This window comes from Astatotilapia calliptera, chromosome 13 (assembly GCF_964374335.1).
Source record: "Astatotilapia calliptera chromosome 13, fAstCal68.1, whole genome shotgun sequence".
In the NCBI taxonomy this organism is placed as follows: Eukaryota; Metazoa; Chordata; class Actinopteri; order Cichliformes; family Cichlidae; genus Astatotilapia; species Astatotilapia calliptera.
Window position 1 is genome coordinate 14,523,246 of NC_137434.1, and position 27,967 is coordinate 14,551,212.

At 39.5% G+C, this 27,967-nt stretch overlaps 2 protein-coding genes across 4 annotated transcripts in view; both read right to left on the bottom strand.

Moving 5' to 3' along the window:
• The window catches only part of mlip (muscular LMNA-interacting protein), a 46,519-nt gene extending 31,063 nt beyond the window's left edge, over nt 1-15,456 (bottom strand). For 2 of the 3 annotated variants that reach the window (XM_080287577.1, XM_080287579.1), the window contains exons 1-3: nt 15,294-15,456; nt 8,588-8,713; nt 387-512 (exon numbers count right to left, since the gene is read on the bottom strand). In XM_080287577.1, coding sequence (XP_080143703.1) covers nt 387-512; nt 8,588-8,713; nt 15,294-15,323 — 282 coding nt within the window. In that variant the 5' untranslated portion in view covers nt 15,324-15,456. The remainder of the gene's footprint in view (nt 1-386; nt 513-8,587; nt 8,714-15,293) is intronic. The other variant, XM_080287578.1, reaches the window with a different exon arrangement.
• Nucleotides 15,457-20,136: 4,680 nt separating this feature from the next.
• LOC113034538 (disks large homolog 1-like) lies at nt 20,137-27,967 on the bottom strand. Its single transcript, XM_026189177.2, has 7 exons — nt 25,123-27,967; nt 24,632-24,874; nt 24,358-24,447; nt 24,033-24,110; nt 22,670-22,942; nt 22,424-22,522; nt 20,137-20,998 (listed from the first exon to the last, which is right to left on the bottom strand). The coding sequence occupies exons 1-7, from the start codon at nt 25,138-25,140 to the stop codon at nt 20,888-20,890; spliced, it is 912 nt and encodes a 303-aa protein (XP_026044962.1). The 5' UTR covers nt 25,141-27,967; the 3' UTR covers nt 20,137-20,887.

Sequence of the window (27,967 nt, forward strand, 5' to 3'; positions counted from 1 at the left end):
CCTGCAAAATAGCGTTTGTAACAAGCTTGTGGCTGGTTTATGAAATTACTTTGATAAAAACACCATCTGACCCCCTGCAAAAGCACGACTGAAATGTACTCATTATAGACACTAGAACTCTTGTATTTTTAGAGTCCAATTAAAATGTCACATTTGAAAAGCAGCACACGCACACCTTGGACAGTCGTTTCATTTTTAAATTAATTTCCTGACAGTGCCTTTTTAGTGAATGTCAGCTTACCAAATTCAACTTTACATTGTTAATTAAGACCCTTCAAAGATACACACTGTGTGTATACATGTACACACACAAACACATATCTACATCACATTAAGTCAAATCCTTTTAGTTCTACATTGCTCGTGACATTGAGAGTTGTACTTACTTGCGGTAGGGTTACATTTCCTGCTCCTCCCTCCACAGAGTCGTTAATTAAGACCCACTCTGCTCTGATAATCTCCCCGTCTGATACACTTTTCCTGCTCGTCTTCTCGTGGGACACGGCTCCGTTCTGACAGGGGAAAATGAAGCAAATGTTAAACAGAAACTTAGCGAGTGAAACCCGAGGTGATCATCAGTGACCCTTTCTGAGCTCGGGGTGTGTTTGGTTTCTACACGCCACATCCCCCCACACATATAACTCACATGGGCACGCACATGTCCTGCAGACACCGGCGTAGTACACGCGTCATGTGAGCTTCTGACGCAGGGTCTGTGTACATGCCAAAGTATTAATAAAATGTAAAGTGACAGCAGAGAGTGTGAAACATTAAAGCCTTGTTGTTTTTGTGTATTACAGTAACACGGCGTGCTTGCCACTAGACGGAATTTAAATTTTGCGCTTGTGGTGTCCTTTTGACCTTAATCCTCTTACCGGGGGATAATTAGAAAGACGAGGTAGTAGCAAAAGAAACCTTTAAAAGGTTTAAAGGTTTAACCTTTTAAGGCTCTGGCAGGATCCTTCTCACCTGAGGATTTGCACCTTCTGAACCCATTTCTCCAGATCCCAACCCAATCAAAATATATAGCTATGTGTATTTTAGACAGAATGAAGTCAAACAAAAAATTAAGCGCTTGCAACAATCAGGATAACAGAGCATCCTTAAGGTTTATATTCAGGACTGAATATCCAAATAATAACCTGTGAAAACATTGGGAAGGCTGACTTCCAGGAAGTATCGCAGGTCATGTACTAATTGGAAGGTTGGTGGTTCAGTCTCTGGCTGCCCTAGTCTCCAGTCTGCATGCTTAATTATGTTTGGGGAAGATACTAAACCCCAAGTCTCTGATGTATTCACCAGAGTGTGAATCTGTGTAAATGGTACATAGAAAGCACTCACATGTAGGAAAAAGTGCTTGTGTGAATGGGGCCTGCTGTATAAAGCACATAGAAGTTTTATATAAGAAACATCTCTGACTATATAGCTACAATTTCAGAAATATATTCCATATTAGAAGCGTAAAATCTTCTATGGTATTTAATTATGTTGAGTAAATGTCTGTTAGAGGAAACGTGAGCACCCAGAAGACCCACGAAGGTGCAGGAAGAGCTCTATGCTGACCAGCATGTTTGAACCAAGAAGCTTTTTGGTGTGAGGCGACAGCTAATCTTTTTGATATAGTCAGCACTGAACCTGTTTGTTTTACTTTCATTTCTGACTTTTCCTTTCTGGTGTTTGGTTAAAGTTGGGCAACAAAGCTGTGTGGTTAGACTTAGCAAAAAAAAAGAAAAGAAATAGAATTTGGTTTAAAATGCACCGTTTCACAGTGTTAGTCACATATTTCCAGGCAAACTGGTAAGTTGTAAAGCTAAGTTTCCTGAGTCACGACACCGGCAGTGCACATATTCCTGCAGCCTTGTGGCATACATTTTAGACACTGAAGAACTTCAAATGAACTCTATTAAGTTAAGTCCACATTATTTAGAACATTCATTTCACTTTGTGTTGCAGAGGCCAACACTGTTTAAACCTAGTGCCACAGATAACCAAAAATGAGGCCTTTTCATTGTTTTCCATATAATTAATATTAGTGAGTGAACTATAAATGCATTTCAGGAATCCAGTTTAAAACAGGATTATCTGTGAAAATACATGTTGAGCTAAAACGTGTAACTGCTCATTATATGAATCATTATAGATATGAGCACACTCTCCCTGGCATGGCAATTAGGGTGCTAAATATACATACAACATTATCTTATAATGACAACCTTCAGATTTCTGAACCAATTAAAAAATTCTCTGTATTTTTCTTTTGCCTGTAATGCAGAGGAGCAGTAATCAAAGCAATGAAAAGCTGCTAGAAGGACATTCATTTCTGGAAGTGTGTGCAGCATAAATGTCATCTAATGTCAGTAAGCTTATCAAACACCTTGTGTCAAATGTCATTATATTTAGAACCTATATGAAAGGGATTTTTCTTATCTAAACTAAGTGCCATTAAAAAAAAAGTAATGTTAATGTAAGTGATAAGATAAATTATTGCCTCTATGATACAAATATAGTATCTTAACTTCACATGTCTTACTCTGGTCTGCCTAGTTCTTAACTAATTAATATAACAACATTTATTTATTATGGTGGCTTAGTTAAGCTTCCCCATCTTTTAGCAAGAAACTGAAGAGTATTTCAGAAAGAGATGTGCTCATTGCTCAGCATTGGTGCATTCATTGTAGAGTTGAAGAAAATCTGTGATGCACCACAGATTAAGTGGGAATAAAAATGAAGAAAAAAGTCAAAATGAGTTAGTAATTATGGGAAGAATCTGAGTATTGTGTTGTACAGCCTCATTTCAAATTAATGTTGGCCAATCAGAAGGCAAACTTTCAATGAGAACTTATCACCATCGATCGCAAAGACATGTGTCTTCCCTCTAAATCTGACTGTGCTAAATCACACTGAAGGATGAATGAGCTCTTGAATGTCTCACTAGGAATTCTTTACATTCTGTATATTGGGATGTCAATATAGGAGTCAGCTCAATTCAGGCAATAAGTGTAGACAGTGGAATCGTTCGATGAGCCAAAGTGAGCAACGTGTGGCTGGATGTGGGTTTTAGCATGAGCTATAGACAGCAGGTGGAGGTAGATGCTGGAGTCGTGTTTATATACAGCTGACATGAAAGCACAATATCAGGATGAGCACTTAGCTGTGATGAAGCGATGAAGCCACACCAATGAAATATTTGCACTGCACTGCCAGCCTGTTATTTTTATGCATATTATGAAAGGCATAGTTATCCCAGATAGCTGTGTGCAACTTGAGGCTACAACTGAGCAGAAACAAGGCACCCACTCTAATAAACCGGTGTCTTCACAGACAGAGGAAAAAGGAAAAAGTCTGCTCATTAATTAATCTCCCCCCATAGTTGAGTGATGGACCAAACAGAGTCCGATCTGCACTCTGGCCTGTCAGCGACTACAGCTTCACTTCTAATAACCATATAACATCTCATTAAGAAAGACATATCAAGGATGGCGATAACTGAGCACAGTCGTTTGTTAGTCTGCCTCTCTCGCAGATGGACCTTTAGATCCTGTGACACTGAATTCATTAAAGGGAGAGAAAAAAGGATTTGGGGGATTGTGTGGAAAGGCTGTGCCAAAGGATGGAAGCAAGTCAAAGATATCTGTCCAGATTTGTGGGAAATTTTTTGCTCCCCAGCAAAGAACTAGATCAGAAGGCAGATAATACCAGTCAAATGTCTGTGTGTTTGGGCTGCCAGCCCTCAATTAATGGCCACAAGGAGCCCAGAATTGGATCAGTCCCGTAGAAATAATTAAAATGAAATGATTTGAAAGAGTGTTATGGAGTTGTTTTCTTGCACTTCAAATGGTGGGATCAACTGTTCGTGTTAGATTTCAGTTTTAACAAAAACCCAAATGAATAGAAGATTAATAAAGATGTGACTGGCTCATTCAGTCTGGTCTCGGATCGCTGCGTGAAACTGATGGGCACCCTGTTAACCTGAGTGTAAAATATCAGCGGCTGAGCAGGGAAGATTGCAATAGTGGAACCAAAGAGGCTTTTTTTCTGCGCTTAATGGAAAGTGGTGTGAAAATGAGTTCATAACTCGGCTTCACAAAGTGGATAATTTGAGAGCAGAAAGCAGCCTTTTTCACTGTTATCGAATGCCTTTCTTTTATCCAGGATGACAAGGACTTGAACAAATAGGGGAGAGAAAAATTAAAGGAGGAAACAAAGAGAGCTTTATTTCAGGGGCGACTTGTGTGTGTTGAAGATTTAAAAGCATGTCACTCAGTGAGGCACCAGCGTACCACCATGTAACAAAATTCTATGCATTATTTTTCATTATTTATAATTTTACATTTATTTATAAATTTCTTTCCTTTTTGAGGTGGCTGTGACTCACACGTACCCTTTAATGTTGGGTGTAAGGTGTTACTGTAATCAGTCACACAGTAATGAAACTTATTACACTAAAGTCAGTTATTACGTGACAGCACAATTATGTCATTACTTGCATTACAAAGGTTCTTCAGTTGTCTGCACATTAAGAATAGAAAGAAAAGAAAATATATCAAACAACCTTTTGCCTCCTTTTACGGTCAGCTGATTTTGGTTCCTGTGCAGGAGGAGGGCAATGGTGGAGTGATCGACAGCTTTTCAGCAGTGGAGATAAGGACATTAGTGCAATGGTGAAATGAAAACTGTGTCCAGGACAGAAACAAATCCAGTATACTCCCGACACAACATCAACTAGACAGCATGCCAACACAAAGCTAGCCAAGAACTGAGAATGATGTTAAGGCTGAGTGTTTGCTGACCCGGCAGCCTGACCCTGAACTTCAGGTAACAAAGGCAGTGATGAGCAGCCAAGCTTGCAGCATTAAGGTGAGTTACTTTCTGCGGAAAGCAATTAATTAACATACTGCATTGCTTTTAGGAAAAGTCATTAGTATCATGTAATACATGATTTGTTTCTTGAGTAATAACACCAACATCTGTCGTCTGCCAACTGGAACGTCTGAGGATTGAGCCCTCAGCTCCTCCAGTCTGCACACGAGAGTAGGCTTGGGCATACATGCATTAAGTGTACATAAAAGTGCTTGTGTGTGTGTGTGTGTGTGTGCGTGCGTGTGTGCGTGCGTGCGTGCGTGTGTGTGTGTGTGTGTGTGTGTGTGCGTGTGTGTGTGTGTGTGTGTGTGTGTGTGCGTGTGTGCGTGCGTGTGTGTGTGTGTGTGTGAATGAGACTGGTAGTAAAGGGCCTTACTGAGAGGATTCTGGGTCCATCATCCAATTTTCAGTACAAGGCAGGAGCACTGACAATTTCATGGCTCGATCCAGGAGTTGAAGCGTATCACGGCCACTTTCTTATATATTTCAGGATGTCAGTGGGACAGTTTGAGCTCTTGCTGGCAGATTTGGGGCCACATCCAAGGAGCAAGAGAAATAATTTCAGAAAGCCGATCGACCCGGAGCAGCGTCTAGCTGTGTGTCTGAGGTAAAATAATATTATTTTACTACTTGTATATTCAATACTGGTGCACGCCTGAGCCTCTAGCTCAGTTGCAGCCAAATCCTTTGGTCTGATTGGTCAGATCTGTTTATTTGCAAGAGAAAAATTCAAAAGAAAAAAAAAGAAGAATGTGAGCTAAACGCTGCAAATTTGTCCAGTGAAATTACATGTATGAGCAACTTCATTAAAGAACAGGTGAGTCCGAAAAACCTTTTAAATAAAACATTTGACGATTTTTATTTTTCTGGTGTGTAAAGGTATTAAGAAAGCACTTTGAGTGTTTAACCGAGTACAACGGAGTTATATACCACTCCATTTCTCATTTATAGTTTTTTATCATTATATAAAAAGCTATCAGGCTTGATTGCAGTAATACTTAATTACTTCTTAATATAGATGATAAAACCTGATCATTTAAATCTATATGAGAAGAACCTCTGTAGCTAACTTCCACAGGTGTTTAATCATTTTCTAATTGAATAACAGAAAAAAAATGCAACCATATGAGAGGAAGATATAGATCACTGTAGAGGTCCAACTGAATAGAGAAGAAAACTCAGAAGATCAGCTGGATTCATAGCAGGGAAATTTGGATGCATGCAAACACTCACACACACACAGAGTTCTATGTTGTTCATTTACAAAAAGACTGAACACAGGCTTCTCTGCACTTCTCTGCACTGCAGCAGCGTAGCTACGCCTATATGTTGTCAGTTAATAACATGAAGGGCTGTCACTCCTGTAGGTAATAGCTGTGGAGGAAGATGAGAAACTAATGGTGTCACCCCCCTAGTGAGAAGAACTTTGAAGTCTATATAGAGGCAGACAGCAAGCTGACTCCAGGCACGCAGAGCTGTGATGCTGCTGTGATTTAGATGCTGCATCAACATCCAACAGCACGTTAACCCCTTCAGCAATCGTGACAACTGATGGTCAGCATCAGCCCCCTCCCCGAGATCAGCTGGTGTTTCTAATGTCTGTGTGTGTGTGTGTGTGTGTGTGTGTGTGTGTGTGTGTGTGTGTGTGTGCACTAAAGTAGTTTCCAGCAGAAAAAATGTTACGTATATGGTGTGAGATTATTTACATTTGATTCATTTTTGCTCCTTATTTTATACAAAATGTAACTTTCACGCAATGAGCCGAGGAGCGTCATTAGCAGCAGAACCATTTCTTCTGCCCTTTACAGTCAGAGAACATCTAATTTAATGCCCGAGGTCACTCTGACATATGTTTGATGTGGATATATGAATCTTCAAACATGATATAGGCTGTGTGAGTCTGGCTGCTGGAATACTTAGAATAATTTGACTCCATCAATTTGTTTAAAGATGTAGAAATGTAACAGGAAATTTCTACCTGGGTAAAATATTTTCATTGTGAACCTGAGAACTAATTATAGCCTTTTCCTCTGGGAAGGTGATTCATGCGGATATCTGTTGCAATGTCTGAGAAGGAAGTACCAAGAGTCTCAGAAACTAAGGTGTGTCTTTTGATCCTCGGGTGACTGGCATTATTAGTCGTTCACAATTAGAGTCATTTGGAAAGTTTACGTTTCATTTTCCACTGAAAAGAATTTAATATTCTGTCTGAAGTCTAAGCCATCATAGGTGATAAACCTAACCCTAGCTTAACCTAAGGCGAAACTGACTTGGGGTGTCCCCCATGCAGGAAGAGTTTAATGGAAAAAAGGGACATATTCATTCCAATTTCCTTTAATAAAAAATAGGGTTTGTGTGGTTTGTCTCCAATGACATATACAGTCACATGCAAATTTAGTTGAGTAATTCATTGACAAAATATATATTTGAAGTCATGTGAAAAACGAAGTATGCCCTTACTGTTTTCATAGGAATTAAAAAGGTTAAGTAAGATTAACTAAATGCACTTGATTAATCTTGATTATCAGCAGGTGTGACTCCCTCTATGAAAGCAGAATATTTGGCAGTTTGCTGGTGTGGAGCAGTCAGGTGTGTGTTAACACAATGATATAAACTTCCCAGCAAATTCATCGCAAGGTCAGATGAGTTGCACAATAATAAAAAGTAAATAAGAGCAGGCATCTCAGACTCTCAGCTCCCTGTTCAAGTTAATGACCATACTGTTTACCAAAAGAAAGCTTCTGCTTTCTGAAAAGAACCTGGCTGCAAGATTTAGCTTTGCCAAGCTGCAGCTGAACAACCACAAGATTTCTGGAAAAATGTCCTTTGGACAGAACAGACTGAACTGGACATTATTGCAGTCCACACATTTTCACATTTTGTGAAAACCAAACATGTCAGCACAAACACCTCACCCCAACAATCGGGAGCAGTGGTGGAGGGGAGATGAAGTGAGGTTGCTTTGCAAGTCAACCGTGAATGCTTCTGTATACCAAAATATTCTAGAATCAGGTGTGAAGCCATCTGTCTGATAGTTAAAGCTTGGCGCAAACGGGTTCGTGTAACAGCACAATGATTCCAAGCACTGCAGCAAGCTGCAAATAAAGCAAACATTCAAAATGTTGCCCAGTCAAAGTCCAGACCTCAACCTGATTGAAATGCCGTGTTGGGATGTAAACAAATGTCCACAACCCACAATAAAATGAGGTAACATTAAAGAAGAGTGGGCCAAAATTCTTCCACAGTGATGCGAGAGAGAGTTATACAGAAAAAGATTACTTCAAGTTAGCAGTGCTAAATATGCTTCTACATGCTACTAAACCATAAGGTGTGATTAGTATTTCACAGAGCTGCATAGAGCTCTATGAAAACTTTTTTAAAGGACTTTTTTATGCTGTCATCCGATTTAAGTAAGGACAGAAATGTAAACTTCTCGTTTTAACACCGAGTCTGCAATTTCAAAAACATGATTACTTCAACTTTTGACATAAGCTGGAGGAAGTTTTTATATAACAAGTCAGATGAGTGGGCTCATATTCAGTGCTAGTGACTCACCACTCAAAGCATGAAGCATGAAAGCGTTGCTCTGCAGCAGCGCCACAACCAATACAAATCAGGCATAAAATCTGATCAATGTTTTACAATCAAATTGTTTCAAAGATGAATATTAGTTATTAGTTATATAAGTATTGCTTTGCCATCTTGTGGACATGTGGTGCTGCTGTACCTTATCTGGTTTTTCTGTCAGAGCTCCAGATCTCCCCTTCTCAGTAAAAATGTTTTTAATTGGCAATTTCTGCACTGCTGGCACAAACGTGAAAGTAGAAAGCTTTGACGGCACTCCTACGGAAACCTGTAGAACAGAGAGGAGGGGAGCAAATCATTCATATAGTATGGGAGAGCATGCTGAGTCAAGCATAAAGAGGCTTATTCTCAATTAAAAGCTAGAAAGCAAAAACAAGTTTAAGGAAAGATGCCGAGCGCCCTACGAAACGTTGAGTCGCTCCCATTTCTGATCTCTTTCTGATCACAGGGTTGTGTAACTATGCCCGACCACTAATTATCCAGCATCACACTTTCACACAGATGAGGCAATTAAGCACTCTACAGCTCAGTGGCCTGACACACATACCCTCAACAAGGAGTGATGATTGCAATTAAATCAGCTCCTGTTCTCATCAGCATCAAATAAGCAAAAGATCCTCCTTTGTGTTAAACAAACACAACTGAGAGTAAAACTGTAGCGTTTCCACTGCAGGAGTTTTCGTCACAGGGCCGGCTTTTATTTCCATATTTTGGGTGAGAATATTCATGGGTTTAGCGCTGCACAGCGGGTCTTTTGAAATGCATGTGACAGATGTAATCACAGCTTTGCAGGGAGTGATACTAATGGACCACTAAGAAAAAGCTCAGGAAAACTTCAGGGACCAGAGGCAGACTGATAATCTGGGCATTTTGTCAATGTCCAGAACATTCTGTGGGTTGGACATAATTACTATTCTGAGGCAAGAACCTCAGATTGACTGCCTGGAAGGAAATTGCCTAAATACTAATCAGTGCTTCTGTGTGTCTGTGTAACAACAAAGCAGTCTGAAAAGTCTGAAAAGTGCCAAGAGCTGTAGATCTTCAAAAACTAGTGAAACCCTCATGGACTCTACAGCAGAAAGAAATGTTGGTCGCTGTTACTAATTTCCCTCTTCATGACATCTACACTGAAAATATTCAATAAGATGTACCATTTTAAAATGAATGAATTTCCTGTTTTAATATTTCAGAGATGCTGTTTTTTTCTCCATATTTTAACCACACGTTGAATTTCACCAAATATAATAGATTAAAAATGTTACCTTTTACGATTGTATTTATTCTTTTAAAGGTTTTTTTCTTTGCTTCTTTTTACAGTCTAGATAAGTCTTTATATAACTCTGTAGTTAGAATGGTAATAAGCCTTCAAATTCAATTGGCCACACTGACATGCGCGCACTGGGCTGTTTCACTCATATTTTATGTATTTTTTTTAAAGAAACTACATCGAAAGAAGCCGGTTAAATAATTTAGTAACTCATAAGGTCTGGCTCTGTGTTCACTCACCACAGCTCTGATGAGATACGGAGATAATAGAAAAAAGAAATGAATGCAAAACTAAGAAAGAAAGAAAGAAGCCAAACAGAATCAAGTGGCATTGTTTTTATTGTTCCTGCTATATAAGTGATCAGCTCATCACTGTTATCCTGATGATATTTACCATTTCACAACAGCAGCTGCATCTATCAAGAGAACTAAAACTTGAACAACAACAGAGCCATGACAACAACAAGAAACAAGAAGGTGCTTGTCAAAATGTCAGTGTCATCAGAGAGAAAAACACTGAAGGGGAATGCACTAAACGGGATTATCATCAAAACAAATACCACAGTGTATCAGCTAGAAATGCTGTTAAGTGCAAGTTCTTTGGTGGACCAGCTGGTCATGGAAATGTCACAGATTCTGCAAAAGTCCTCCTGGAATCCACGCTGGAGGACACAGACACTTCTTTTGAAGGTTAAGCTTAAAGTTTAGCAGGATATTAAAACAGTAATAAAGCTGTGGAGCCGTCCAACGTTCATTTTTACTGCTTTGTAAAGAGATACGAGAGTAAATAGACTTTTCTGTCAAGAGTTAAATGACATATCACTCTTGTGCTAAGCTTAGCATAAATGATATAGAGAGGCAAAATGATTAACATGGCACTACCAAAATATGTTTAAAAAAAGCCAGAGAAGCCCATTATTAAAATACTTTTGTTTTGTCTCTGTTAATTTGTCATTTAAAAAGATTTTGAGGTGTAGATGATTGTCTTGCAATGCTGTGCTGTGCTGCTTGTCTTTACATCAAAGACTCAACTATTCTGGAGCCTCTACAGCTCAGTACGTATCACATTAGCTAGCAGTGATAATCAGCTGACTCTCACTGAGGCCACTCGTGCAGTTGAGAGGTGTACAAATTCAAATTTGGCAGAAAAGGATGTTTATTTCCACTTACAAAGCTGAGATCAAACTGCACAAAGTCATTCTACACATTACCCTGGTGTGTTGAGGCACTCTAAGTGTTGTGCATATATATGAGGAAGTGCTAACTTCCAGTTCCCTCCAGAATGAGAGTTTAAAGTGTTTTTGTCTGCAGCAATCAAAGCTCATACACAGTCATCAAAAGTGTTTCTGCTGCTCAGTAATCGCGCTTCTCTGCTCAGTGTGGTGGGGTCAGCTGCAAACAGCAAGCTGAAGAGCGAGGCCGCTGAAGCGTCTTGCCTAATCAGTGGAGGTTATTGTAGCAGATATTTGAGGCAGTGCTAAAAATGGATCACAAAACCTTTGCTCTTCAGTGTTCGGAGAATGAGCCAAACTACTTTATAAAGGAGCTTGGATAGAATATTTACTCAGATAGTTACAAAACAAGATTTCTTATTCATGTTAAATGTAAAACTGCATTCCCTTATTCAGGATATCATTTCATTTATATTGTATGTCACGTAGATGTGTATTGCAAACAGTGGAATGTAAGTAGGTGTGATGTTTGAATTCCTTACAGGAAATAAAGACTTCAGCTACAGGTTTTTTCTTTCTTTCTTCAAAAATATCTTATTAGACTTTGACCCTGTGGAGGAGGTTAATAATAACTAATGATTACATGCAAAGTGCTGTATAAACAAATACTGTGGAGTGTGAAAAGAGGTGGGTGAAGGAGAAGTGTTTAGTGTGTCATAGGAAGCCTCCAGCACTTTAGGCCTGTTGCAGCATAACTAAGTGGTTCAGGGTTACCTGATCCAGCACTTTATCAAGTTTTATTTAAAAAAAGGAAATTTTTAAGCCTGATCTTAGAGGAGGATGTGCAAATCCATATTGGGAGCTGGTTACACTGAAGATGGTCCTGAAAGTTGAAGGCGCTGCCTCTCATTCTATTTTATTCTACCGTATGAACCACAAGTTAACCACCAGTTTGAGAGCAAAGCACTCAATTAGGTGATATGGTACTATGAGGTCTTTAAGACAACGTCCTGATTATACAAGACTTTATATATGAGAAGGAGGATTTCAAATTCTATTCTGAATTTAAAAGGGATCCAATGAAGAGAAGACAGTACGGGATATATATGCTTTGTCAATCTAGTCCCTGTCAGTTCTCTCACCATATTCTGGATCAACTAAGACAACCTGAAAATAAGGAATGAGAGTAGTCCAGCCTATAAGTAATAGTAACCAGTATCTAGTAATAGTAGTAGTACTAGTTTTTCAGCATCACTTTGAGACAGGATGTTTCTAATTTTAGAGATATTGCACAGTAAGAAAGCAGTTCTTCGTATTTGTAGTAAATATGCACATTGAATGACATATCCTGGTCAGAAGTGACTCGAAGATTCCTCACAGTGTTAATGGAGTATTAGGTTAGACACTATGTTTCTAAAAAAAAATTAGGGCTGAATTATAAAAGCAGGAAATGAGAGGCCTTCATGTCTTTAAGACAGTCCTGCAGTTTAAATAACTGGTGTATGTCAGCTGTCTTTATACATAAATCTGGGTATTATCTATCATCTACATAGCAATGAAAATGTATGCTATTCTTTTAATAATACTACCTAACATAAGCATGCATAATGTAAACAGAACTGGTCCCAGCACAGAATAGTTGACCTTAGTGTGTGAGGAAGACTCCCAGTTTACACGAACCAACTAGAGTCCATTAGAAACATATGATGTATACTAGGGATGGACTGATCCGATATTACGTATCGGTATCGGTTCAATACTGACCTAAATTACTGGATCGGATATCAGAAAGAAATAAAAAATGTAATCCGAACCATTAAATATCAAAAAAGTACCTCACAAAACTTGCAAGGTGTGTAAGTTCATCTCTGAATGTTTGTAAAGCATTCCAGCGTTAAGCTTAACAACCATGGTAAATGGTAAATGGCCTGCATTTGTATAGCGCTTTTCTAGTACATAGGACCCCAAAGCGCTTTACACTACATTCAGTCATTCACCCATCCACACACACATTCACACACTGGCGATGGCAAGCTACATTGTAGCCACAGCTGCCCTGGGGCGCACTGACAGAGGCGAGGCTGCCGGACACAGGCGCCACCGGGCCCTCTGACCACCACCAGTAGGCAAACATGGGGTTAGTATCTTGCCCAAGGATATTTGGCATGCAACCAGGAGGCAGCCTGGGATCGAACCATATATGGTGCGAGTGCCTCTTCTCTCTCCCTCCCTCTCCTGCTGCTACTTCAATCACGAAACTGATTAATGATCAGCTGATCGGCTTTTCTGTCGTGAGTCCGTCTCTCTTGTTTGTTTATTGCCCACTTCGCACCAGAAAGAGAAAACCAGCAGCTGAACAACAGCAGCACGTTTAAGCTTGATAAGCTGTTGTTAAAATTTTAAAAACTCTTTGACCATTTATCAGCACTATATATTAGGTAAAAATTATATATGCATATATAGTAGTATAACTTTGCTGGAACAACACTTCCTGGTGCGATGCCCTCTGTTTTGGTGGGTGTTATGCATAAATAATTAATAAGGAAACTGAATAAATAACATTTTATTTGGGGGGGTGTCTTGGAGAAAATGCTTCTGATCATATTTAGGCTGCATGTTTAGTGAATACAGAAGCTGTGGAACTAGCAAATGATGAATTGTATGCAGTAAGAGCAGAGAGAGGGAAATATTTATTTAAACTGCAATAAAACAAGGTTCTCAATTTGCGTGTGTGTGTGTGTGTGTGTAAAAATAGTTATCAATAGTGGCATTTGATGATTTTTTTTCATATTTACCAGAAACAATATTAAGGTTAAGTTTAACACTGTCAGTACCTAGTCCAATTTTAAGTGCAATTTACCATTAAAACAACAACAATAATTTTGTTTTGAGTTTTGTGACATCTTAGACTTCTGTGGCCGTGAGGAGGTTCAGTTATATCCAACGTGCCACTAATCAGCTTTTTATAAACAACCTGGATAAATTCTCAGGCTAAAATAATCCTGAGTCATCACATTAACTTGTTTATGTACTTGTGTTATTATGAAACCCCCTTGTTTGTGAGTCCTCTGTAGTCATAGCAGAGTAAGTTTACATGGTGAAAGGTTAAAACAGGCATTTCCTACTTGCCTGGCGAAGCCCTCGTGAATGTTTGAGTGTTGCTGAGGTCATGATGTCCTCATGGATCACATTTCCAGCCACCACTGGCTTAGTGTGCTGCGTGTGTCCTCACTGTGTGCGAGTGCCATCACTCAGTTATGTCTTGTGGTCTGTCAAACCCGTCCCAAAGACCTTATAAAAGCTGCATTAAATCATCTCCTGAAGGAGACCACCCTGTGTGGGAGCCTTCAGGGACTCCCATAAAGTGACCTCCTGCAAAATGAAAACTCTGTTTTGAGCAATCTCAGCATTATGAATGAATGCCAAGGATGTTATGCTTCTTCAACATTATCACAGTTTTAATATCCTCAATATTGTGCACTTTTTGCATTTTTTTCTTTAATATCTAAAAATTTAGAGTTAACTTCTCACATATTGTTATCAGTCCTTGTTATTCACAGTGCTCAGTTAATTTCCATAATTACAGCTGTAAAGCCCAGACTGCTGTGTTCCACAGATGCTAAAATCCATATCAAAGCAGTACATGCTGCGCCACAGCACATGCATAAGGAGTTGGGTGTGCCACTAAGCAAAGAGTTTAATTACAGCAAACACACAACCCCTCCAGCGTAGTCTGTGCAAATATAGCTCACAGCCAGCTGCTTCAGAGCTCACTAGGCTGTTGCTCAAGATTATAAACAAATATTATCATTACATATCTCATACAATAACAACAGCAATAATTTTCAGTTAACGCCTGAAAATTTTAGGGCAACATGTACATGGATAAAAAGGCATGTAGAGAAAAATGAAAGTTTAGTGATACTGTAGCTAATAAAAGTCATATATAAAGTTCCAGCTATATATTAGCATTACTATAAGTTCTATTCTTGTAAGTTATAGTTCTGTTGTAGTAAAAGTTAGCATTAAATCACTGAGAAATTACTCTGAGTGAAAATGTGGCAACCGTTAGTCACCGGACCACTGAAAATAAACTGCGTCTAAGTGTTTATGTGTGTAAGCCTGGAGGGTGGTGATGGCTGGTAGAGAGCACAGAGAGAGTGTTGTTTAGACAGAATAGTGTTAATGCATTCAAATTAAATTCCTGGTTTCCTTTTTCTAGCAGGAAAATAGCCTTGAGGGAAATATTCTTCTAAAAACGTCATTTTAAACTAGCTCCACTGGAAGTACAAAAGTCAAAAGAAGGCAAAGGCGGGTCAGTCGCATCACTTCAGCTTTATAGCAATTACCCAAGAAGAAGTTTAAATGTCTTCAAGAGAAAAAAGTATATATATTTCCAAACCATCTTACCTCTCCCGTACTCAGATTTAAACTGTCCATTTCGGTCTCAAATGTCTCCCCATCCAGAAGTTTCTCTTGAGTCCAGACTTAATAAATGACTTCACATGGAAATCAAAGTAGATATGGAAAGCAGGATGCCCACTTTTCAGCTCCTCTCATGAAGTTCAAAGTGTATTACTGTTGGTGTGTGTATCACCCTGCAGATTTCCTTTTATAGACACATAATAGCCACAAATAGCTTGCAGACAGCAATCTGCCTGCTGGGCAGTGGTAACAATGTTCACAACAGGAGCAGCACACACACGGGAGAAAAATAGCCACAACTGTTTCATTTTGCTTTTGACTTTCTTTTAAAATAAACTCTCTCTTTTTCCTCACATTTCTCACAACTCAGTTGAGTTGATCCGGTTGTCACCCACAAATCTTTACAGTTTCACTGTAATAATACTACTTTGTCCGTAACACGGTTTTAGAAAGCATTACTTTTCAAAAAATTCAGTAATCGCATTACTGTTACTAAAATTACTGCTTCACAGTCAGACACACAAAAGAAACTGTCCTGAGTGGGAGCTTTCTTTCAGTATTTTTCTTACTTTTATTGTTTTAGAGCTTCACACCCAACTGGTAGCTGAGGATGGCCCAAGTGTTTGCTTCTGATTGTTGTATGATTGCAAGGCATTTACCTTAGAATATAAAGTACCAAAATCAATAGAACTGAATTAAATAGGTTTTACATTATCTTTTGTTTTAGCTTGTGTCTATTGTAATTTGTATAAGTGTTTGTTTCCTAGTATTTCACTGTGCAACCCTCTGTCTCATTTCCATATTTATGCCTTGGCCCCTCTCCGATTCCTTGATAAATGTTAGTATTCATGTCTGGCTTTTGAAAGGTTTGTTTCCTTTCCTGTGTTGGTGTTTCTTCTTATCGTCTGTTGTTAAATGTGCTCACCTGTAGTCCTCCCCCTCCTCTCTCCCATCACTCATCAGTTTCTTGAACCCTTAAAGTCCCTTATAGTCTTTCATCGTGTGTGATCCTCTGTGGATTTTCCTTGGCATGTTTCTGTGTTTCCCATGCATGCAAATTTCCCACAAATGGGACTAATAAAGATTATCTTATAAGGACAAGTCAGTTTTGTGGGTGTGTGTGCGTGTGGAGTTGAAGTGGATGGTTGGAGGGCTGATGGGTGAAGCAGACATCATCTGTTACACATATAAAAAAGTATGTCTGTGAAGGTTCTCAGTCATCCAGGTCATCGTAGTCAAAGGAGCTTGCAATGAAAGGCGTCTGGACTTTTCACTTCTCATCCGAGAAGCTTCTTCAGTTCAGAACTGACGCTTTTCTTTGCAAGCTCCTTTGAATATACAAAAGTATATTGTCTGACAGAGGCCAGATTACAACAAAAAGAGATGAATGTGAAATGGATTATTCTGTGAAAAATATGTGTCTTAGAAAAAAAAAAGATTCAAAGGAAGGCGTTTCTGAACGTTTTGTTGTTGTTTGGCAAAGCTTTTGTATTAGCAGAGAACACTGAATAATAGCGCCTTTGTCCTATTTTCACGTGTAACCACCAAGAATGCAGCAGTTTGGTGCACCGAGGACAGCATTATAAAATTACTGTCATTTTTTGGAATGAACAACAATTATATACTTTTAAATAAAAATTCTATATAATATCAGATGATCATTTACAGTGTCCAGATAACCTAGAGTCCTGTAAGCCAGCAGACCAATGTGACATTTGCAATAATGAGATATCAAGCAGAAACAGAATTCATTACCCTGTTGCAACATCGACCTCCCGGCTCCCTTATCAGTGAGTGAAAACAGACCTCTGAAGTGGATGCTAATCCTTTACGTACACTACATTCTTCATTCCTGTCACAGCTGTTCTTGTCCATTTCCACCCTGCTGTCTCCCTCTTCCTGCCTGTCTATGGCAGAGAAAAACACATTAAGATAAAGCTTACTCCAACCCTGCTTCCTCTTCCTTTCTATTTTACTCAAACTGTTGTATACTCTCAGAAATATTGGAATTTTCTTTTATCGTGATAAGTATTCGACAAGTGCCCGAAATGCATTTTGAGTGGCAAATCTTGATAGCTTCAACTTTTAAATTACAGCCTCGAACGATAAATGTGATCGTGTTTCACCTGACATCTGGCATCCATCATAAGAGGGTGTGGGGGAGAGTCACATGTAGGCAGGAAGCATGACTCTTAGCTTTCATCTTTGAGGAGATTTTCTTACGAGTGTAGTGACACATCGATTTGGGTGGCATAAGTGAACATCAGCAGAGATGTGTGTCTAATCCACTTACAGCAAATCAGCATTTGAATTAGCAATTATCTTGACATAATGCTGTCATCATAGTCATTACTGCATTACATGATTACATTAACTCAGCTCTCAGATGTCAAACCTCGTGTACCCCTGAATGCTATCTCCTTATTTGGTGTCAACCATACACCTGCGCCTTTCAAGACTCTGATCTGCCTGCAAAATACTCAAAACTGCTTTTTTTCAGTAGTTCCTGCTACAGATGGAGTCTCCACAACTACATTTTCTCCCTCAAACAGACACGAACGCACGGCTGCAGTTTTGCTTCAGACACAGTTATTGTTCTTGACGACAGTGAACATCTTCAAGCTTGTGTTAGTGGTTGCAGTCGTTTGCACTATGTGGAGGAGATAAATAGTAAAGGAAATTTAAAAAATCATGGCTAATCCAAACAAACAGCACTGGATTCTTCTTCTCTTGAAGCCACTAAGGGACGCTGATTATGACGGCACAATAGTTGAAACACAAGCAAAAAGGTCTTCCCTGCAAAAAGCTTCCACGTGTGCTAATGATGGACCCAGCTGAGACATGCGTGTTCAGTTGTTCATTACTCTGTAACATTATGAATGCGTGCGGATGGAACTGGATAGCAGACAAGAAAACTGTGTTTTAGCGTTTTGACGTCTTTGAAGCTTTCACAAATTTGGGCTCTTTCTCAGTCGAGGTTGTGGAAAAAAATACATGAATAAGATTTTCTTGCCTGTGGAGGCGTCTCCCTTCCCACTGGTTCATGTTACACATGAATGAATGAGCTCAAGAATAGTAAATGTTGTCTGGACTCAAGCGAAATGTCTTGTAAATTTTACAAATGGTGTTTAATATGGCGTTATTTTTCTGCCACTATTCTGAGCGCACGTAAAAAAAGAAATTGCAGGTGCAAGTGTTGCTTTTTGAGACGAAATTTATTTTACCTCATTTGAGTTGTGAACGAAATGCATTCTGGGATATTGCATTTCGTCATTTCGAGCTGATTGGAGACCAAAACAGTCAATCAAATTAGTTGCATCCAAGTCTGTACTTAGGGCCACTGGGGGAAAAAAGTGGGCAAGTCTTTTTTTTTTTTTTTCTTTTCCTGAATTCTGAGAAAAAAGTCAGAATTCTGAGATTAAAGTCAGAATTCTGACTTTTTTTCTCAGAATTCTGACTTTTTCATCAAAATTATTTTTTTTCAGAATTCTGAGAAAAAAGTCAGAATTCTGACTTTTTTCTTATAAGGACTATAAGGAATTCTGACTTTTTTCTCTGATTTTTTTTCCAGTGGCCCTAATCCTCTTCCGTAAGTCTGTGAATGATTGGTTTTGTGGCACAAATATAACGGTGTACAGAAAGAGTTGAACGCTCACGGGCAGAAGTATTGAGAGCGCAAGCAACACATTGCGAGCAAGCGCCAATGCAAAAACTGAGCGATAGGGGCTGCTATTGTGTGTGTGTATGGACAATAGCAAACACTGAAAAACATTTTTTGCCTGCAGCAATTAATTTCGTTCACTCAAATTTAGCTTTTCTTCGCTCAAAATAAATTTCTTCTCAAAATGCAACACTTGCACCTGCAAAAATTTTTTTACATGCGCTCAGAATAGTGGCAGAAAAATAACGCCATAGTTTGATTGTGTTTCTCAAAATGTATGGACATATTTTGGAAGTTTAATATTCAAAAATGTTTATGCATTTTTAAAACTAATGCATTTCAGATTATTTTGTTTTGCCTTATGGTCAAGTGATGAACATAGTTTGACAAAGTTAAACCTCAAGACTTGGGTTAAAATGGGCAATTAGTATGTCATTTTTATCCAGAAATGTTATTTTTGCTGTCAAAATGATAATTGTTGGCAAAATATATCGGAAAAAGCTTGCCAGCTAATTCAACTAATAAGAACTAATATAACTAATATGACTATATTAACTGCAAAGATGTGTCTTTAGACATAGCCTGCAAGGCAACAAGTCTGCAGTTGGGTAATATATTATGTGCCTGTTATGAAAGCAATAAGTATATAATATACCTATATATATATATACGGTATACATAAGGCTAAAATAAGAAATAACTCTCCAAGGTTCAAAGCTATCCTGAATCACGTAAACCTAAAGTTTTTCATTATCTGAAGACTAAAAATCACTGCAGTAAATCTGACATTGTCAAAGGAATTTGTTTCCTACAGTAAAGGCACTTATGAAAACATATGCACTGTGACAATCGTCCCAGATTCACAGTTTATTATCTAGTCCTCCAAATCCATGTTCATCCTCCTCATCTCCTTCTGCGAATTTAAACAAACGCCTCTTGAGACAGTTTCAATAGACTCTGAATTGAATTTCGCACACTGGGTGTGCTTTCCAAACAGGTTGTATCCCTAAAGGAATATCACCCAGGAGTCATCACTACCATATGTTAAAGAAGCAGACAATTTTTTGTGAGCAAAGGAAGAGTGAAAACAGAAACAGAAGCATTGTGCAATCTTACATTTGCACAAGTAAACACGCCTCCTGCGACTCAGATAAAAGCCTCTTGGAATATTGATATTGCTGCTTTTTATTGAGAAAGTAACACGATGTAATTATGCATTTACGGTCCGAACATTGTAGGGCTGTGGAAGCGAGATTGCAGATTCCTCCTGCGATGTGTCCGTTCTCTCCCTCAGCTCTGCGTATAATCTCACAAGTGTGCGTTTTGCTCATACAGCAGGTGTGTGAAGATGAGAAGCGGAGTTCAGTCAGTCTCAGGTCTCTGTGGGATTCAGACTCCCTGCTGTGCACTCTGTTCATCCATGTAGCAATTTATCACAACGTGGGCTATAAAAGGTTTAAGGGCTTCACACTGTCATGGGCGGAGACACTGTGTGCCTCTCCGTCCATTACTTACACTCCGTGGTGTGAAGCAGAGGTATCCAGCAATCATTCGCTGTTTAAGTGATCACATTTGACATTCCAACCTGTATTTTATGTGGACTTTGCAGAGCTGTACAGTCGTCTTAATTCAGCTTTGCACGAAAAAAACAAACATTTCTAATAAGCATTTAAAGCTTTAAAAATATTAAACACTATCAGCAGCAGTTGAAACTGACAGGCAAACAAGCTTTGCAGTGACAGTAAAAACCACAATCCAACAGTCTGTTTCAAACCTAGACTACACAGTAACATCAGTGAAGCTTCAGTATTGAAATAAAGCAAATAGCTGGAGAGTAACAGTCTGTGTCCTGCATCTCTGCAGCACCAATCTGTGGTCAGGGCAGACAGAAAGCACTGTCACAGCGGTCAGCGTGCACTCATTTGCCAGGACACTCAAAGTCACGTAGCAGTTCTCTGCAGGGGCTTTGTGTCAAGAGCTCCACATCTTCATCTGAGGTAGAGGGATGTGTGAGGATGATCCGGGGGATCTGCCACATGATTGTTAGAGAAGGAAACAAGATGGAGTAAGGAAAGAGGCAAGCTATCAGGTGATATGATGTGAAGACGCTGAAGTCTCAGAAGAATAGTAGTATCTACTACTCCAGAAGACAGGACATTCTTTTAAACTCAGGTGGAAAAATGATGATGTCCCATTTTTTACTTGATCAATTGACTGAGACTTACTCACGGCCAAGACATAAAATATTTACACCCTGCAACCATTTTCTTATTATTTGTTTGCTTGTTTTTAATTGAGAAAGTACACTAAAAATTTATTCTTGGCTCTCATAAACACGAAGCAATAATTTTGAGCAAAAGCCAACTGAAAAAAATCCAATCAAAGGTTTATTTAAGTGCACATCCTCAAATCCATTAAGATTAGAGTCAGGAGTTCCAAATTAGGTGTCCAATATCAGCACTACCTTAGTGAGAGACAGGTGGAATATGGTTTCTCCGATTCTTGCATTCTGCTTTCTGTTGAAGTGTTTGGTGACATTATGCCAAATGTTAAGCATTTTCCCCAAAGCCTTCATGGTCGTGCAGACATCTGGCAAGTCAATTTGTTTGAAAGTCTTTACACAATGAAAAAACATCATCAACAAGGGATGCAGGTTTTTAATGACTGCTAATATTGCCAAGATAGTTTGCCCTAAGACATTCAGCTCACACACACAGTCTCTAGTTGCAAAAGGAAGCCTCCAAGATCTGCAGGTAAGTCTTGCAACCATCGCGCTACAATTTAAAGAAAATGTGTTGCAGGCACACAAGGAAGAAGCCTTTGCTGTACAAAAAGAGCAACAGAGCAGAAATATTAGCTTACTAATGAGTATGTCTGACCAGAACAGGCAAATTAAGCAGCCACGGTAGCAGCAGACGTGCTCTCAGCAGATAAAAAAAAAACAGCTTTTCATAAGAAAAGTTCTAACGACTGGGAAGCTCAGAACAGTGGAAATTTGATGGTTTGGGAGGTTGTTTGGCTGCTTCTGCGACTGGGCAGCTTGCACATAGTAAGCTGCCTCTTATCAAAGAGTGATTGAATATAATGTAAGTCCATCTGCGTGACAGTTAAAATCAAATGAAGCTTTCAACAGGATGGAGACCAGATGCATTACTAGAATGTGACCTCTGTGTTTATGATAAAAAATAAGGACAAAAAAGCCATTTCTCCTAAGAGCACAAAACTAGTGTCTAAGGCCGGTCATGTATTTAGTTTTTCCACAAAAGATTTTGTCATTTGTCATTAAGACATTACTGAAAAAAATGTATTTTTCTTGTGATGTTTTTGTTAATACAATATTTTTACTTGTGGGGCAGTTTCAGCTTTTCCTGATGTGTCTCAAGACACTAAGATTTCCCTGAAAAATAATAACAATAGGCTTTATTTCAGAAGGAAGGATAAGAAATCTGCTTACTGTCATCGTCTGTTTCCCCCCTGCTAGGAAATCGTTTTTTGTTAAAGCCTCCGCCACCAGCTCAGACACAGTCCTTTTCAGATCACTCTCCAAATCAGACTGAAACAAGAGAAACAGAGCAAATTGGGAAGAGGTGCAAAGGAATTACTCAAGGAGTGCTGTTTCCTGAAGGTTCAATCCACACATGGCAGGTGGGGAAAAAGTGCGTTTTGTACGCTATATAATATATATTTGTAAACCACCCACAATGCCGTTGCCATTGCACACAACCGCCTCAATCTTCTTGGATACACAGTCTTCTGCGCTCTGCAGCTTGAGCTGTTTACTCTGGCCTCCGCCGTGCTGGCTGCACAGCTGCCGTCCAGCCACGTCCCGAGGATCCTGAGACACATCCAGGTCACGCACCACTCGAGGTAGAAGCCTCTCTCTGAGCACTTTCATCTTGATGCAACTCCCAGCATTCCTGAGGGCGCTGACCGCTTCGTGGTGGGTCGCCCCCTGCATGCTGATGCCATTGACCTGGGAGGGTGATGGTCACATTACACTTTGAGGAGCAATGAAACTAGGAGCATGAGTCAGAGGAGTCACACACACACACACACACACACACACACACACACACACACACACACACACACACACACACACCATAAGTACTGAAATAGCATGTCTAAAGGTAGATATTCACTTCTTAATTGCGGTTTTCTGTTTCTCACAGCAGTGATTGTCTCCTCTGTTAGTCTTATGATGCCCTCCACTGGTCAGAAGAGGAACATCAATGGGAAGTACCTGAGTTTTATCTCTGTGTGTTATTTAAATTCACTCACATTTCACAAACTTGCACATACCGCACCCTTACATGTCTTGAGCCAACACTGCTTTCTTTATAATTGGCTATAGGAAAATGAGAAAAAGGTGTAGCAATTTACTGAAACTTGTAAATACGGTACTCTGCCATATTAAAGGTAAAAATTAAATCAAAATATTTGGCATGTACCTTTAATCTTCAAAGGAGTCTGAAATTTCTTAGGCAAGCTTATCTCTTCATGTCTTTAAGTAGTCTTCAGGAATAGTTCTCCAAGCGTTTGAAGGAGCCGAATGTTCCTTAGGAATGGCTTTTTTACAGCCATCCATTCACTGATATGCTTCAGTGAACTTTGGATGGATCAACTGAAGGACCAGATCCATCTTCTTAGCTGGATTATTCCTATTTCTTAAGGACACGACTGTCAGACAACATACAGAGATATGCCAAAATACTTATATACTATAATTTTGGACATTTTTTTGTAGAATCAACTAAAGAAGTGTGTGTGTGTGTGTGTGTGTGTGTGTGTGTGTGTGTGTGTGTGTGTGTGTGTGTGTGTGTGTGTGTGTGTGTGTGTGTGTGTGTGTGTGTGTGTGTGTGTGACAACTGAAAATGTTCAGGTACAGGGCTGAAAATGTGGGAAAGAAAAACTTTGAAAAGACCTTCAGAAAGCCTGGAGAATTATTGCTTGACCACTTTTAAAAAGGCTGCTTGGAAGCAAAATATAAAGAAATGAGAGGTGGCTCAAGACCTTTGCACATATTGATTAAATCAGAAGTTATTAATAATTATTACAAATACCTCCAGCAGTCTGTCTCCAACATGGATTCCAGCCTTTTCAGATGGCCCCCCTGCAGTTACTCTGGAAATAAAAATGCCCTGAAAAGAAACAGACACAATAACCTTGGATGAAATTATTGTTTAAGTATGTAACAAAAGCCTTTTGTGACTGGGTAATCTCTTCAAGTTGCACACAGATCTATATGAGTTTGACTAAAACCAGCAAATCCATGAGAACCTCGGCAGCTGCTTCTCATCATCTTCAGTCAGGCAGCCAAACGATGCGCTATAAATGTAGTGTTGCAAGAGATTGAGCAATACCCGACGCTTCTCCACCAGCACTCACCTCATCGTGATCTTTGTAAGGCAGTGAGCCCTTTCCACCAGCTATGCTGATTCCCAAACTACCCCTCTGACCAGACACTTTGATCTGTAACTAAAGGAAATAGTTTTGTTAGAGCTAAAAGGCTAAAATCCTGTAATTTGAGGCCTGATGGAGCAACACTCCCTGGTATATTTAAAATCAATTAGTAACAATTTAACAGAATGAACACACTTCTCTGCAGTGACTACAGTAATCCTGCAGATGCAATGTGACATTTAAGAAAGACTGAAGTTACTCTTAATGGCACTTGGGAGATGAATGATTCCTGAAGAAGGGACTTCTCGGTCACCACAGAAGATTTCTGATGCACTGTGATTGATGGGATGTTTATGCTGTGGACGGGGTCTCCATGGGGAAAAGAGCCCACTTTAATAAGAGCTTTGTGATGCTGAAATTTCCTGCACTCTTGGGTTTCAACTCTCTGGTGGCGAAACAGACGAGGTAAGGCATCACACTCTGACAGCTCGCCCGCACCAGCCTGGTGATAAGAAATAATTTCATGGTTTTACTGGCTTTCTGTGACATATATAGATGACAACATTTAAATTTTATTCACTGGGCTTATGAAAGACACTGATTATTAGAAGAATGAAATCTCCAGTTACAAAAGTTTCTTGGCACAGGATGTAAAATCTTTAATTGGTGAAGAAGGGGAGCAGAGAAGCTTTAAGAGATAACAAATTAAGCAATATCATCTGATTGAGATATCTAGGCTGGACAACAAACCTCCTCGGGTTGTTTCATTTCCTTTCCGTCCTCCTCTGTGAAGCGACTGCACACACTGTCACTGGGTGGCAGCACCTGAGATTCCTCCTGTAGACGCTCTCTGCTTGCCACCCAGCTGAAGCCTGGGATGACCCAGGTTTTTGAAGTGGTCCTGAGGGGCTGGTTAGTATGAGGATTTCTACACTCCTGGAGTTGGTCAGAAGACAGTGCCTGCTGCTGAAAATTTGAAAGTCAATGAGATGTTTTGTAGAAACGATCTAATGACAATGATGGCTCAGGGTTAAGTAAACCTTGAATGAAAATGTACAGTTGTCTGTAGCAAAGGACCAACGTGGTTGCCATTCTGGTCCTGGGACAATGTTAATACTTGCTAGGAGAGACCATTAGGATTTTGTGCACCACAGTACATCAAAACAGTCAGTATCCTACTGCAGTACCTTTCCCCTTACATAGTTTTAAAGCTCTGAAGAGCCACAAAGACAAAAGCTGAATTCATCTTTCTTTCTCTAATTTTTGCCACAATTTTTCCTTCCCATGACTGTATGACTGAAGCAAGGCAAAGAAGGAATAAAGAATGATGACATGCTTTAAACTCATTGGTCTCACTTATGGAGCCCATACTTTAAAACAGTAGAAGGTCACTTGAGGCAGTGCTAAATGTATCAATACAAACAGGTCAGTGAAAGCTTTTTAATAACTCACAAAAAAAGATTTAAACTTCTTTCAGTACCAAGGCTAGTACACTTGTCTTTAAATGTTTGATCCAATTTAAAAGTGCATGAGTACTAGCTTACTTTTTGATGCCTCGAACTAAGATAACAGATCAATACATACGTGTGCCCCTTTGATCTGTAGCTCCAGTTTCACTGTGTTTGGGTGTGGACTGGAGAACACTATATATACTGTATATACACTGCTCAAAATAAATTAAGACAACACTTTGTCATCTCAATATAGCATGAAGTCAGTCAAACTTCAGGGATGTCAATCTATTTAATTAGGAAACAAACCATTGTGAATCTCTTTCACCTCCGTTGGTGCAAATGAAAGTGACAACAGCTATACTCAAGAGCCAAAAACAGGACAACACCTCGAAAAAGAGGATGGTTTTGCAGGCCATGGCGGATCCATATGTGCTGTCCACAGACTATTGCTCTCCCCCTAATAACAATAATTATACATCCATTTTTTTGGTGCTGTTCAAAGCACTCAAGGTCACCTTATAACAAAATATTAAAACATGAACGACCGTGAAAGACACTTAAAGACACAAATAATATGAACTTAAAACATAAAACAAAATAGTTATTGTTTTTGAGTTTCGATTTGAATTACGTCATAGAGTCTAGCTGACAAAGGTGAAGTGGCAATCAGATGCAAAGGTGCAGCAAAGTTAAAGGCACCCATGATGCCTGAAGTGAGCAGCAATCAGAAGAGCAGCTGAAGCTGCTGGAAGGGATGTGAGGAGTGAGGTCTAAAAGTTACAGGAGTGCTAAGTGCCTTGGAAAGGAGGAGAAAAGTAAGAAGAGAAATCTTGTACTGGATACACTGAGGAATAGGGAGTCAGTGAAGCTGGATATGAATAGGTGTAATAGACTCGATGAGGGTGATGACTCATGCTGAGTTCTGTACCATTTGAAATGGATTAAGGAGAGGTTTTGGGGGGGGGGGACTTGTGTGCTGTGTTCAGAGAGAAAAGGGTGTAGTCTAGAAATGCTACATAGGTGAAATTAGGCATTACTGATGTGGGCAGTAGAGGAGAGAGTATTGTCCAAGATGATTCCAAGACTTTTGACACTGTGGACCTGACATCCATCTATAGAGACAATAAAAGGGCGTCATTTTGTAAAAACTTGCATTTTATTCTCACTGAGTTTGGTCTGATTGAGGTAATGGAGATAAGAAAAGGGGGAGGAAAGAGAGGTTCTTGGTTTTGTAGAAAAAGAGTCATCGATATAAAAATGAAACTGTACACCAAAATGATGAAAGTCTGTCTCTGGACAGAGGAGATAAATCGTAAATGGTCCCAGCACTGACCCTTGAGGGACACCAGAGACACTCTTTACCCTCCTGACTGATTTTTCTCTAGATGTGCTTTTTTCTAGTGTCCTTGTCACTGTACAAGGACCTGTGCAACGTGAAGAGACCGTGAAGCTGTCCTCTTCTTGTACGAGTAGATACCAGTCTTGCTGCTGGGTTGATCCCTTCCATGGCCCCTGTCCAGGTGTTCTTGTATATAGGTTGTCTTCTGTTGCCTCTTCTACGGTGTTGAGATTGTGCCAGGAGACACACTAAACCTTCTTGCAACGTATATGCCATCCTGGAAGAGCTGGTCTATCTGTGCACCATGACTGGGCTGCAGGTACCATATCACGCTATCCGTCATGGTGAGGGCATTCACAGAAAGCAAAACTGAAGAAACATCGGTCCAGTGGGGATAAGGAGAGAAATGATCTGTGGCCACCACCTACAAAGACATTACCTAATGGGGGTTATATTCTTGTTGCCTCTCCAGGTCATCTGACGTCACTTTCATTTGAACCAAAGTATGAAATGGATTCAAAGTAGTTTATAAATCTTAGACTAGTGTATAAACTAGACAGGCTGATATCCCCCCAAGTTTACCTGACTTTGTGTTACATGATGATTCAGCATTCCCTTAAACGTTTTAAAACATATATGCATTGAAGTGGAAGCATGCCAGCAGCAAAACAACATGCAGCACATGCAGGATAAACAAGTCATGCCTGCAAAGCATTACAGAAATATCATGCACTTCCGGACAGACAGAACAAGCGTGAAAGGGCCAAGAATGAGACGGGTCCACTCTAAGCTTACTTTGAAA

Excerpts from the sequence above, each read along its gene's own strand:
- LOC113034538 (XM_026189177.2), bottom strand. Across the intron at positions 24,448-24,631 it reads TCTCCCAAGTGCCATTAAGA|TTACAGATCAAAGTGTCTGG; the intron begins GTAACTTCAGTC and ends TATTTCCTTTAG. Across the intron at positions 24,111-24,357 it reads CTTACAAAGATCACGATGAG|GGCATTTTTATTTCCAGAGT; the intron begins GTGAGTGCTGGT and ends GTTTCTTTTCAG.